The 13,815-nt window shown below is 50.6% G+C and overlaps 2 protein-coding genes across 10 annotated transcripts in view; one reads left to right on the top strand and one right to left on the bottom strand.

The window, feature by feature from the left end:
* GRXCR2 (glutaredoxin and cysteine rich domain containing 2) overlaps positions 1–4,254 on the bottom strand; it is a 160,415-nt gene extending 156,161 nt beyond the window's left edge. The window contains exon 1 of one of the 2 annotated variants that reach the window (XM_080673047.1): positions 1,833–4,254. In XM_080673047.1, the coding sequence (XP_080529173.1) occupies positions 1,833–1,923 (91 nt within the window). In that variant the 5' untranslated portion in view covers positions 1,924–4,254. The remainder of the gene's footprint in view (positions 1–1,832) is intronic. The other variant, XM_080673049.1, reaches the window with a different exon arrangement.
* SH3RF2 (SH3 domain containing ring finger 2) overlaps positions 1–12,614 on the top strand; it is a 116,520-nt gene extending 103,906 nt beyond the window's left edge. For 5 of the 8 annotated variants that reach the window (XM_080673043.1, XM_080673038.1, XM_080673039.1 and 2 more), the window contains one exon: positions 11,566–12,614. The gene's annotated coding sequence lies outside the window, so the exon portion shown is untranslated. Of the gene's footprint in view, positions 1–17; positions 181–7,447; positions 7,612–11,565 lie in introns of those variants that run through there. The other 3 variants (XM_080673040.1, XM_080673041.1, XM_080673042.1) reach the window with 2 other exon arrangements.
* The last annotated feature ends 1,201 nt before the right edge of the window (positions 12,615–13,815 follow it).

The raw sequence follows: 13,815 nt of genomic DNA, 5'->3' as shown, positions 1-13,815 counted from the left end.
GTCCACTCTCTCTATAGGGTTACCTCTCTGAAAACTAAACAACTCCAAAGGCTGGCCATCCCCACTCCACCCACCCACTTCACCCATGTCCAACATCAAACCATATCCCATCTCTGTGGAGTCGAATGGGGATTTGAAAGAGGCAGGAGGGTGTTATTTCCAAGTAAAAGTTTAACTCACTGGTGCCTCCAATCATTTATCCCATCAACACGTTTCAGACATCGCCTATGTGCCCGGCACAGCAATGATTTCCAACAACCTTATAAGGCGGGTATAACTGTCCCCCCTATAGCGCCGAGGACACCGAGGCTGGACAGTACCCACAGGCAGTGGCAGGGCAAGACTGATAGCCGCCCACACCTCCGAGTTCAAACTCCCTCCCTTCACATCCCACTTGGGACTCTGCTGCATGAACCCAGGGTGCTGTGGCTGCAGGTGTTGCACTCAGATTGGGTTCAAGTCCGCATACACCACCTCTGGCCGTGTGACGTTGGGCCTTGCTTGCTTACATAGAGAGGGTAACAGTGCAACGTCATCGGGCTGCTGTGAGGGCTAACTGAGAAGTGACTTAAACCGTGCTGGCTCAGAGCAAACACCTAACCAATGTTAGACGTGAATGTTTTTATGGAAGCAAGCCATTGAAATGTCAGGTGAGGAAGTTAAAATAAGGGCGCCCCCAGGGCTGTGGTGTTAAAAGACCAGCGTGGCCTAGTCATGGGGGTTAAGCACATTCTAAGCTGAGTCTTGGAGGACAAGTAAGAGTCAGACAGAGAAAGGGGTGGGAGAAAGGGTGTCCCAGGCAGGGGAGGAAGCACCTGGCCACTGAGTTTAAATGGAGTGATCCAGGCACGGTCTCTTATACTTAGAGAATCCACCCCCCTGAGGAACATTCCAGGGATCCTGGGCAGAACCCTAGCACCTCGCGTCTGAGCCAAACATTTCCTCCCGTGAGAGTTCTTACCCCCTCCCCCCTGCCCCGCCCCGCTCCACTAAACTCTAAGTCCCTAGCAAGGGCGCCCCTCGCCCTGTCGCCCTGTGATGGACCTGGCACCTCTGTGCTAGGCAAGCTGCTGAGGGCAGGCTCTGAGGTCCGTACTTGAGGACATGGATTCCTTAAGGGGCATCCACACCCGCACTTAGGGCTGATCTCCTCCCTCCTCTGGTGCGACCAGCCACAACCCTCTGCCCGCCACCGGCCCGCAGACAGGGCTTCTGGAGCCGGAAGAGCAATGCCCTACCTGTGACGCAGGACACAAGACGTGGCTCACTGACTTCCAACGTCTCTTGAAAATTCAGGTTCACACCGGGCCCGCCCTCCTGAGCGGCAGCAATCCGGGGGCTGGGCCAGGCCCAAGGCTGCTTCAGCCAAATGGACCTGCCCGCGCTGGCATGGGCACGTGACCTGCCCCCGACCTGGGCACGTTCCCCTAGACACCGTGTGCGGGCTTCACCTCCGAGTCCTCACAAACCCCAGAAAGTCAGAGCCGGATCCTTAGAGAGCAGCTGGTCCAGGGCACGTGGCCTCACGAGGGAGCGTAATGGGCTGCACGTGGGCCCTAGAGAGTGCGCCTCGGCCTTTTCGGGGTGGGAACCGGGCACTTGTGTGTCAACAGGCTCCCCAGTGATTCTTGTGCACATAGAGTGTGAGAACTGAGCCCGCCTTTCTCGTGTTTTCTAGCAGAGCTGACATTCAGCGGGAGTGTGGCCACACTGGCAGTTAACACTGAAAGGGGCCTGTACAGATGGGTAAACCATGGCTGCTCTGAGCTCCCCCAGGCCTCTCCCACTCCTGCACCCTCGCCCCTCCTCCAAGGCCTCCCCATCACTCTTACCTTCCAGCAGCGAAGGAATTAAGGCCAGGTGCAGCTGAGATCTAGGCAATGAAACCCTCCTTCGTTCTGATTGGCTAGTGCCTATCCACATGGGTTAAATATCTTGACTGTTACCCTGTTGTAAAGAATAAGGCCCAGAGAGTCGCTCAGGGGCTGAGAAGCTGCTGTGGAGCCCAGCACTCTTCCCGACCCCGACCCCTGCCACGGTCCAGCCTTTGACAGTCACCACCAGGCCCCCTGCTCGCCAGTCTACATTTCTCAGCGGGTACTTTCACAGGCATAAGCAAAGTCCTTAGCTTCCCAGCTCCTCTGGCATTCGTTTGGCGGGCATAGGAGTCATTTGTTCCAATGTAATGAGCAGGCATCCGTCCTCATCGTCTCACCCGCCTCTGTCCACACAGGCCAGCCCCATAGCCTCTGCCCAGGCCCCCCCCCCCCCGCCCACCCCCCTTCCCAGGAAGAGAGCAGCTGTGGCGGGCAGGGTGGCAAAGTCCCAGCAAGGCTCTCCAGGTGGGAGCAAGTGCTTAGTAAGCTGGGCCCTCCCGGGCCAGCAGCCACTGCCACTGATGCTTCTCCTGTTTACGCCTTGAGGATAAAGACCCCAGTTCTCCTTTGGCTGAGAGGAGGGAGTGTTTGCACTTGCAGCAGCCTCTCGGGGGACCAGGAAAGACAGTCACTTGGGGAATGTGTTTGACAGGCAGGACTAAACCAGAGGAGTTAATTCCAAAGATCCTTGTAGCAGGTTGAAGTCACTGAGCATCAATCTCGCCAGGACGTTTTGCTTGAAATAGAACAATGTTAAATGATCAAGCCATCTGTTTGCCAGGTCATCGTGTTGTGTCCTAGACCAGAACAGAAACAAAATGTCCTAGGAAGCCCTTCTGCCTCCTCGCCTACACTTTGACAAATAGAATGTAGCAGAGGTGGGGTCAAGGTGACAGGGTTGGAGGACATGAAGGGGTATTACAGATTCACCCATGCATCCATCCATCCTTTCATTCCACAGCAGGTATCCATCACCCACGCTGGACCAGGCTCTGTGGGAGTCAGGGGGACACAGTGGTTGAGAGGATAGGTGAAAGACCCATGGCCCTCAAAGAGAGTGGATTCTCATCACTTTTTTCTGGACTTAGGGATCCCTTTCTGCTTTCCTCCCTTTTTAAATGAAGTATTATACATATTTATATAATGATATAGGCTCATAAAACAAACAACCATACACCTACCACCTCGCTTTTAAAAAAATAATAATACCTGCTGTACCCCTCATCCTTTCCTCCCCTCCTCCCCACTTTGCTCCCAGCCACTGTCCTAAACTCCATGCCTATCATTCTCTAATAAATTCCCCACATGTATACCATATGGGATCCTCAGTGCAGTTCACAGTGGCACTCAGTAAACACTAGTCAAAGCAAATGTTGCCATTTGAGGCCTTATATGCCCCACCGGAGTGTCCGGACGCCCATCTGGCTTCCACCACTGGGCGTCTGAGCCTTTGATTCATTGCGGGGAGTTGAGATGTTGATACACAGGCGTGTCTGGTTTTGAGAAGTTCTAGTTTAGAGGGATTTGTACAAGAATTCTCCCAAGCACAGCGGTTTGGGAGATCTTGCTGCTCCTGAATGAAGAAGGTGTGGGTTGGAGCTGCGCCCAAACGGCCTGAGTACAGGGCTCTCCGGGCAGCTTTCCTCGGAGCCTTGCCTGGCACCTCTGGGGAGCTGACGGCAGAAACCAGAGCTGCTCCTCAGAATCTGGAACTAGAACAGATCTTGCTGTTGCTGCAGCTGCTGCTGCTGCTGCTACTAACAAATTCTCCTAGGAGCCTTGTGAAGGATGCAGGGAAAATGTCTTTCTGTCCCCAGACTACAGATAAAAAAACTGAGACTCAGAATGTTCAAATGCCTTGCTTAAAGTCACATAGTAGTTTGAGATGGAAGAGAGACTTTTAAAAAATGGTTCTCTAACCCTTCATTCAGCAATGATTGCCACTACTTACTGAGCGCCTACTATGTGCCAAGCACTTTATATGTGTTATGCCATCAAATCCTACCCAACCCAGTGAGGGGAGGTTCTGCTGTTATCCCATTGTAGAGTTAGAATTAAGGCTCAGAGCTCAAGTGACCTGTCCAAGGCAACAAGGACTAGAACCCAGGACTCTACGCCCAACTGTAATGTTATCTCACCACGTGCCTTTTGTTCCATGGCACCCAACACACAACACACAACAAGGCTGAGTTGGGAGAGGATAGACAAGCAGGCGTGTAATGCTGAGATCACAGGCATGAAGATGGAGAAGGGGTTTGGAGTGGAGATGGAGTAGGAGGTTTAACTCAGAGGGTCAGGCCCTCCAGAAAAGCTACAAGGGTCTTGTCATCCAAGAAGCAGGGGTGGGAAGGAAGGTAACAGCGTGCTCTATGCAGAGAAACCCAAAAAAAGCAAATCCACCCCTGCTGCAAGGGCAGCCAGACACAGCCGGGCAAATTGAAAAAGAACCGAGGCTTATAATGTGGTTCTGGATCATTGACATCAAAATGCGATGATCATTGTGCATTCCCTAGGCCTCTCCCTCTTCATGAGTTCATTGCTGGTTTTGCCTGTCCTCACTGGAAATGATACAGAGCAGAATGGGATATGATTTCCAAAATGACCCCCACTTTCATCTTCTCTGTGGGAAGAAGAGGGCTCAAGAGCTGACATTGTCCAGTGTCCCATGCTGGTATTTATCCAGAGTTCAAAGGCAATTGCCTTTGGGGGTAAACACATGCCCACAGATGCAAGCTAATTATGCAAATAAGGTCACTACTGGATGGAGAGGAGTGGCAGCCTGGTAAGGACTAAAAGGATGCCAGCCAAGACCCACGGACAATAGCAAAAGGCATTTGCAAAGGCCATTTTGTGTATCCTCAGCTAATGCTGTTGGAGTAAGTGCTAGCGTGACCCACTGACTTGGTGAAGGCCATTTGCAATGTCAGAGTTTAACTGCTGTAGAGTCTGTGTCCTGGAGGCCAGAGCCATCCTCATGTTGTTCCCATGAAAACGGCAACTCCCTGGCCATCAAGAGGATAGTGAGAGCCATTTCCATTCAGGAGACCCTCACATTAAGCAAAAGCAAGCTTGAATCAAACTGTAAGGAGACAGTGAAAATGCCTGGAGGACCAAAGAGGAAGTCAAATATCAACTTCAAAGGGCTATACCCAGATTGCTGCCCCTCCTCCTCCCCCTCACACCTCCTCCCCGCCCCCCCCCCCCCCCCCGAGTTCCTTGGGGAGAGAAGTTTCCATTGCTGTCTGGGAGAGCCAGAGATTGCACTGCATGAATAGGACATGTCAGTCACAGCTCAAGAGCGCTGGCAGCAGCCTCCAGGACAAGGAGCAGAGCCATCAGTCAGAGGGGCCATACTATTTGGAAGGGAAGGCTAATGTTAGATATCAGAACCACAGTTCCAAAAACTCCATTTGCACATTCTATTTATGAGAGGAATTCTTTTATAAGCTCAAGTTGTCTTTAGATATTGGCAAATTTGAGACCTTAGACCTTCATCATGGAGACCTCCAACAGAGGACTAGATTTTAAAGCATCAGTCAACAAGGATTTGGGGGGTAGCTATACCAGGAGGAGGTAGCTCAATTCCCAATCCACTGGAACTTTAAAAGATAGGGAGAAGCAATCTATATATATACTAGTAAAAGCCTAAGCAACCGAACAACCGAACGACTGGTCGACTGGTTGCTATGACACCCACTGACCAACAGGGGACAGACACTCAATGTAGGACCTTGCCCCCTGGTGGTCAGTGCGCTCCCACAGCCAACCTCCCCTGGCCAGCCAACCTTCCCTGGCCGGCCAACCTCCCAGGGCCCCACCCCCCAGCCGGCTGGCCCCGATCAGCCCCAATTGATCCGGGCCAGCTGGCCAATCTCCTGTGGCCCCTCCCCGCTGTCAGCCAACCTCCATGGCCCCTCCCCCTGGTCAGCTGGCCCCAATGGCCTTGATTGGAACTGGGTGAGATGGCCCCAATCAGCCCCAATCACCACGAGGCCAAGGAACCCCATCCATGCACGAATTTGTGCACTGTGGGATCCCTTGGCATGGCCTGCAAGAATCAGCCGAAACCGGCAGTCCAACATCCCCTGAGGGATGTAGTAGTGGGCAAAGTAGCAGGCGGCCAGGGAGGAGCCGGAGCCCAAGGCGGGCCCGAGCTGCTCCCACTCATCCCAGCCCTGCTGCGCCTGTAGCCACCACTCGGTAGGCTCACTGCCGCAGCTGCGCTCACCAGCCATGTGCCCGGCCTCTGACGCCCAATGGTCAGCTGACTGGCACTCCTGCTATGGGAGCACACTGACCACCAGAGGGCAGCTCCTGTGTTGAGCATGTGCCCCCTGGTGATCAGTGCGCATCATAAAGACTAGTCAAACAGTTGAACGGTCGCTTAGGCTTTTATATATATAGACTAGAGGCCCGATGCATGAAATTCGTGCAAGGGGCTCGGCCCTTGCAGCCCCAGCTTTGTCCAGAAGGATGTCCAGAAGGTCGTTCGGCTGTCTGGTCTAATTAGCATATTACGCTTTTATTATTATAGATAGCTAGGAGACTGGGTTTTGGAACCAAATCATTTGGGGGTTTTGTCCCAGCTTTGTCACTAGTTATATTTCCTTTGGCAAATGACTACAGAAACTTGGAAAACTTGCAATACCTCCCTGAATCTGTTTTGTGTAACATGGGGATTAGAATCTCCACCTCATTGGGTTCTCGGGAGGGTTAAAGGAGATCATGCATGTACAGACCTGATCATGGCATTGGGTACACTGAAGTGTCCAATGAATGGTAGCTACTACCAATCAATGGATATGGAGGCACAATTCAAAAATAGAGCTAGGCTGCACCGTGCAGGCGGAAGTGAGAGAGGGGAGCAACGAGAAGGTTTCCGTTGCTAGGAGAGCTTCACTGAGGGGAAACAGGTTCTGAAAGATGGTCAGTGGCATGGAGAAATGTTATGTGGGGTTCTGGAACCACATGTCCCTGAGTTCAAATCCTGGCCCCACCACTTATTGGCTGTGTGACTTTGGAGCAAGTTAACTAAGCTCTCTGAGACTTTTTTTCCTCATCTGCAGAGTGGAAACAATGATGGGCACTTCATAGGGGTTGGGAAGATGAAGGGAGACAGATGCCGGCGAACAAGAGGGGCCCTAGAAGTGGTGGCTGTTGGAGGAAGAGTGTGACAAAGGCTTGAGAGCAGGCGAGCAAGAGAAATGCTACCTCCAGGGACAGAATGTTAAGAGCTGCCATTCATTAGATGTGTGCTAAGTGCCAAGTAGAGGGGAGTTACAAGAGCACTGTGAGTCAGGTGACTGAATTCTTCCCTGTGTCACCAAGGCGAGTCATGTAACCTCCCCAAGCTGCAGTTCCCTCGCTTGTAAAATTCAGGTACTAACTGTGCTTTCCCGGAGTGCTGGGTGGGGGCCGAATGAGATAGCGTGCATGAAGTCATTAGCACAGTGCCCAGCACATAGAAAACACTCTGTACCCCCAGTTATCATTATTATTTACATGCACACTTCCTCCTTTGATCCTCACAACAACCCCACGAGTTAAGTGTCATCGCCCCCTATTTATAGATCAAGCAGCTGGGGCTCCGAGACCAAATCGCCTGCCTGAGGCCACAGTGAGGAAGCCGAGGGGCCGCTCTGAAATCGCAGCTTCTTCACGCTCCTCGACTTTCAGATAAGCTGGTACCGGGGTTGCGGCAACATGACAACTATTTTTAAAAGTGTCTTATGCCAAAACCCTCACGTGTCTTTTCTCTTCTGGCTGTCCCCACCATGACCTCGCCCCCTCATCGGTTGAAGATGGAAAGTTTAGGGTTGTCCGTGCCCCTGGATGCCACCATGAGCCCGTGGGTGCTGCCCTCTTGGGGACTTACAGCTTCACCAGGTTGACCGGGCTTATGAAACGTCCATTCTGATTTGCAAACAGATCTGACACAGACAGGCTTCCAGCTGGCTGATGAGTTCGATAACAACCCTCCTCCTTGGTGCCAATTAACAAAAATTAAATGTCCCCGGCACGCTTTGTGATTCAGAAAGTGCATGTGCTGGCTCCTCAGACCCCTGCCGGAGATGTCACCATGACCAAGGGGCTCCAGGCCCACGTGCTACCTCTCACTCCATCTCCATTTAAAGTCACAGACTCTTTTCCTCCTGCATAGAAATCAATGTCGCCTCATTCGTTTTCATTACACAAATATTGATTGACCATCTACTGTGTACCAGGTTTTGTTCCATACAGTTGGGGTACCGTAATGAACAATGCAAGTAAGGTCCCCGCCTCCATGAAGCGGGGGGAATGATAAGCAAACACACAGAATTATTTTCTATGTGACATGTTATCAAAGAAACAAGACGATGGGACAGAGAATGGCTGAGGAGTATGAGCTATTAGGTGGGGTGGCCAGGAAAGGTTTCTCCAAGGAGGTGACATGTGAGCTGAGATTTGAAAGCTAAGAGGGAACTAGACATACAGTGTGGTGAGGCAAACAGGACTGAGCTCAACATGTCGAGGAAATTCATTCATTAATCAGACATTTTTTATCATACGATAAATATGTGCTGAACGACCAAGTGGACGATGGATGAGTCCGCTTTTTCCTGCCAGAAGGGCCTTCGTAAGGAGGATGAACTTGGGGGTGACGGCACAGCATTTTCTCGAGCCCCATCCCCAGCTCTGAAACAAGAGGCCTGGCTCAGGCACTGGCATCCGGGGCCGCAGGAGCTTAAGAACTCACCTTCCTCCGAAGGAATTGGCCCTCCCGGCACTTTAAGACAATGACTGCACAGCCTGTCAGAAGCAATTTGTCTTTTTTTTTTTTTTTTTTTTCTAAGCAGTCAAAATGGTTGTTTGGAATTGTGTAGATTAGACATGAAATGTCATCTCATTTGTTATTATTAGGATATATTTATTGAATTTCCATGCCCATTATTCAATGGACTTATCAGTTATTATCTCTCTTCCTGTCCCCCTCCCTCCTTCTCCTTTTCCTCCTCCTTCTCTCCCTGCCTTTCTCTCTGGCCCAGCAGTTAAGATCCCAGACCATAGAATTGGAACACTTCAGTTGTACTTCAAGTGTGACTTTGGGAAAGTCACCTCACCTCTCTGAGTCTCAATTTTTTTCATCTATAAATTGGGATTAAAAAATAAAGTCCATCCCACAACAACTACATAAATAAATACTGTGCTGAGCTATCATTATCCTCATGTGTAGGTTAGGATGTAAGATTTTAAGAACTCAATTCAGGAAACTGAGACTTAGATTTTTAAGACAAAGGAAACTAGCAATGAGTGTGGCAATGTGTCAGTTGGATGATCTGTACCCACCTGAAGGGTTTCCCATTGAGATAATCAAGAAGCAGGATCACAATAAATAGCCTTCAAGATGTCTCTTCATTTATAATAATACTTGTGAGCCAGCAATTATAGACCCCTGCTATGGGCCACACACTGTTCTATTGCTTTACTTACATTAACTGATTAAAAAATCTCACCGCAACCATACAAAGTAAACATTGTTACTATCCCCAGATTACCAATAGGGAAACTAAGACCTAGAGCGATTAAATAATTTCCACAGGGTCACGCAGCTAGGCATTAGACTTTGGGAATAAAACCAGATAATCTGGCTCGAGTCTGCGCTGCTAACCGCTTGCCACCTCATTCAAGCTGGGAGCAAGCTTTCTTGCTGACATCAGAGCTTTCTACTCCAAGTAGACATGTCCTCTGAGTGCTCAATAAACAAAGAATTATAACCTGCTTAATCCCCAAACCCCGCTTACAGACACAGCACTAACAAGGGCTGCTACCCAGCCCTGCGCAATGCCAGCTGTAGGTGACTTCTGCCTCCCCATTGATGGGGTTTTCGGTGCCTATTAAAATGTCAGTCGATCTTGGAGTTGAAGTTCTTTCTACATCATTTAGCACAACCTGGAAGGTCAAATCAATGTGCAGCCAGCCTTCCCTTGGCAGTTACTTCCTTATTACTTCCCTGCCCCTGCACTCGCTCAGAAATGCTACATCACAATAAATGTAGTTAAAAGAGCGGACGAACCACGCCCTCTCCTCAGGGATCCAGGTGCAGTGATGTCAAAAAACCTGGCCTTCAGGCTCGGAGGGACAGTATCCCGGCTGCGGATGCCACACCTGATCCGCAGATCAAAGCGGCTGTCCCTGGGCCCACGGCGATATGAACAGGCTGAGCCATGTCCAGAGGCAGCTGCCCAGCATCAGCACGGCACCCACTTAGGCACCTGTAAGGACTGAAAGGCGCCAATAGCAGGATGAAACTCCTGCCCGCGTTTGGTGGTATACGGGGAGGACAGCATAGCTCCAGATCTGTGTGACTTCTTTTTTTTCTTTTCCTTATTGATTAAGGTATTACATGTGTGTCCTTATCCCCTCTGCTCCCCCCAAACCCGTTCATGCCCTCACCCCCCTGGTGTCTGTGTCCATTGGTTAGGCCTATATGCATGTATACAAGTCCTTTGGTTGATCTCTCCCCCTACCCCCACCCTCCCCTACCTTCCCTCTGAGGTTTGACAGTCTGATCGATGCTTCTCTGTCTCTGGATCTGTTTTTGTTCATCAGTTTATGTTGTTCATTATATTCCACAAATGAGTGAGATCATGTGTGACTTCTTGGCGTGGGGGGACATAGAGGGGGGCCCGGCGGCAGATGAGTCCGTGCCGCGTGGCATTTGCAGGCTCTGAGAGCTCAGTTTTGAGCCAGATGTGGCTGCCTGCTTGAAAGCTCGGGCCCTTCAGTTCTGGAGCCACGGATCACAGTTCTGCTGTTGGAGAGTGGGAGTTTGGGTAAGACTCCCCCAAATTGGCGGCTCCCGTAAACTTGGTCGGCAAGCTCTGACTGTCCCGCGCCACCCTGCCAAGAATGAGGCTGTGATTGTCATTGAAGTTTCCCCAAGGAGAAAACTGGCCTGTAGATCAGCAGGAGCCCTTGGTGAGAAAAGAAATCAGGCTTCAGATGAAAGAAACTGGGCAGAAGAGGGAAAACTCCCTCTCCCGCTCATTTCCTGTTTTGCTGGGTTTGCATGGGAAGTCCCTTGAGGACAAACTACGAGGCTGGGTCTTTCAGAAGGCAAGTCTTTCTGAGACTGGACCAACTTCCCATCTTTCTTTTAGCTTTCCCCTGTCCCCTTCAGCGTGGTCAGCTGGGACTTGATCTGCCCTGAGAAGGGTGGAGAGACCAGCACTGGCAGCCGAGTCACCGGGAGCCGCCGACTCCTGCGATGCGCATTCAAACCGCCTGCGCTCACCTGGACAGGTGCCGCCAGGAGTTGGCTGCGCTTCCTCATGACCATGCTCAGCCTCAGGAAGAGAGAGGGGGCCAAGGGCTGGGCGGCAGGGGAGGACATGGGTTACACATGTGGGTTGCTAGGGATGCAGGTTGAGCTGGGTCATCAGAACAGAATATTTGAGGACTCAGAGAAATCCTGGTGGCTTTCGGATTTTAACTCTTTATTTTTGAAAGAATTTCAGACTGACAAAAATGTTGCTAAAATAGTGCAAAGAAGTCCTGTATACCCTTCAGCGAGGTTCCCTGGAGATGAACATTTTGCTGTTTTGCTTCTCTCTCTCTTATATATATAGACATATAAGAATTTTAAAGGACCATGTCTTCCCAGGATGCATGGGCACACAGAGATTCTAAAATCTTTTTCCCTTCACAGACCCTGCCTTGGTAATCTTCCCAGAGGAGCTAGCAACAACGGGGACACTGATGAGAACCAACGATCTGATTGGATGAAAACTGCTCAATGGAGAGTTTGTGGACCATGTGATATTGCTTGGACATCGGGGATGGTACAGGAGTACCAATAGGCTGGCCTCCAAGACAGAGGGTAATGGTGGGCCAGGGTAGAGAAAAGCAAGCAGGTCGTGGGCTGTCTCAGGTTACACCAGACTCCCATCCCTCCTGTTACTTCATTCTGTTGTCAAAGCCAAACTTGATCTTGCCAGTGTCTCACCTCAGCACCGACCTGACAAATGAAATGCCCTCAGCTCTGTGGCTGGCCTGTCTCAGCTCGGATTTAGAGCAGCACAGGGGGAACATAATGTCCTGCTTGCGGGTGTTCGGGCCAGAGAGGCCGATGCTTCTACAGTGTTCCCGTCCTTCACCCCTCAACTCCTGCCCGAGCTCCTGCATCCCTCTGCCACATCCCCGTCCTTCCCATTCCAGTTCCATCCTGTCTCCCCGCCGCCCCCCACACTGAACATCCTGACCAAGGAAACAGGCCTTGGCACTTAAAGAATCTCAGACAAGAAAAATCCATGATGTTGTGAGAGAGACGCCACAGACTGCAATGCTCACAGAGAGGCTATTTCAAGTCTAAAGATATAAAAATGCATTCTTTTGGGTTCAGAAGTAAGTCACCTTAAAGGAAAAGTCATTAGAAGATAGTCTATCCCTGGCTTTATAATTGTAATTTTAGCCCTGGCCAGTGTGGCTCAGCGGTTAGAGTGTTGCACCAGGGTTGTGGGTTTGATTCCTGGTCAAGGGCATGTACCTGGGTTGCAGGTTTGATTCCCAGCCCCAGTCGAGGCCCATGGAGGAGGTAACCAATGGATGTGTTTCTCTCACATCAGTGTTCCTCTCTCTCTCTCTCTCTCTCTCTCTCTCTCTCTCTTTCTCTCTCTCTCTCTCTTTCTCCCACTTTCCTCCCCCCTTCCACTCTCTCTAAAAATCAATGGGAAAAATATCCTTGGGTGAGGATTAACCAAAAAAAAAAAAAAAAAAAAAATGTAATTTCAAATTGTCTGTGCTAACACAGATAAATGCAACTCACAAATACCCCGGGACTCTTTGAGCCATACACGTTCATCTTCTCCCTTAAGACGTCAATAAGAATTTCGTTTTTAAAAGCACGTGCTTTGATTGCTAAAGACCATGACAGGAAGGCGGCATCACTGGGATATGCTGGCTGTTTTAAAGTTCAGCATCATAACTTGGCACCGAAGCAGCCTGTCTTCCACGCAGGCCTGCTCGTAAGCAGCCGCAAACAGCAGCCGGCCGTGAGCAGAGTAAGGATTGCATTTTGCGGTTACAGAAATGTTTTCTTCTGCGTGAAGCTGGCACCCATCCCTCACGGGATGAGTAACTTACCACACCCTTGTCTCGGCTAACCTTAGAGCAACAAGAAGCCCCCAAGGATCGGCTTTATCTGCCAAGCGGTGAGTGAGAAAGCAGGCGGTAAAACGAGACCGCAGACAGGGCAACTCAGTGATGACATCTCACACGTGGTCGATGATGGTGCTGCCAACTGTCAGCCAACCCTTCTCTCTGAACCACGGGGACTAAAACGCCGGTTCCGTGTCCTCCAGGACGAATTCGGGCTTTCTAGGCTCAGCAGCAATGAGGACAGAGACGCTGCCTTCAGATTCTTCCGCGAGGCCTTGCAGCCTACCTAGAAACAGGTTTCCACGACTTCATTCTCCAGGGTAAAGCCAGAACATCAGCGTTGCAAGGAATTTTGCTTTGATGGATGATGTACGGAAAGGTTAAGTAGAGGCGAGCTGCCCACACATGAGCAAGTTCTGTAACCCGAGGGAGACCGTGTAACTTCTAATCCCCAGAAGCCATTAGCCCACACTGGCTAATGCAGCCTTGTCTCCAGGCCTTGGTGCACGCCGTCTCTCCCAGCGGCTTCTCCCTCTCCTAGTCAGAGCAACTGGAAACCACCACTCTCCCTTTCACCCTGGCTGGGTGTTAAGTCTCTGGGAACTTTCTCGAGTTTAGGATGGAAAGTTTCCCTTGCACCTGTGTCATCCATCAATCAAATATTTTCTTAAAAACACAAAATGAAGACTCTGATTTCTTCCCAGCCAAACCCAGAAGCTTAAGAAAAGCTCCCCCATATCTAACATTTTCACCTCCGGACTGTCAGTTCCAGGGTTATAGATTCCCAACAGTCAGGAGTCAA

The sequence above is a fragment of the Plecotus auritus genome (assembly GCF_963455305.1).
Source record: "Plecotus auritus genome assembly, chromosome: 6".
NCBI classification, from domain to species: Eukaryota; Metazoa; Chordata; class Mammalia; order Chiroptera; family Vespertilionidae; genus Plecotus; species Plecotus auritus.
Note: the sequence above shows the minus strand (reverse complement) of the source record. Positions and strands in the feature narration are given on the sequence as shown.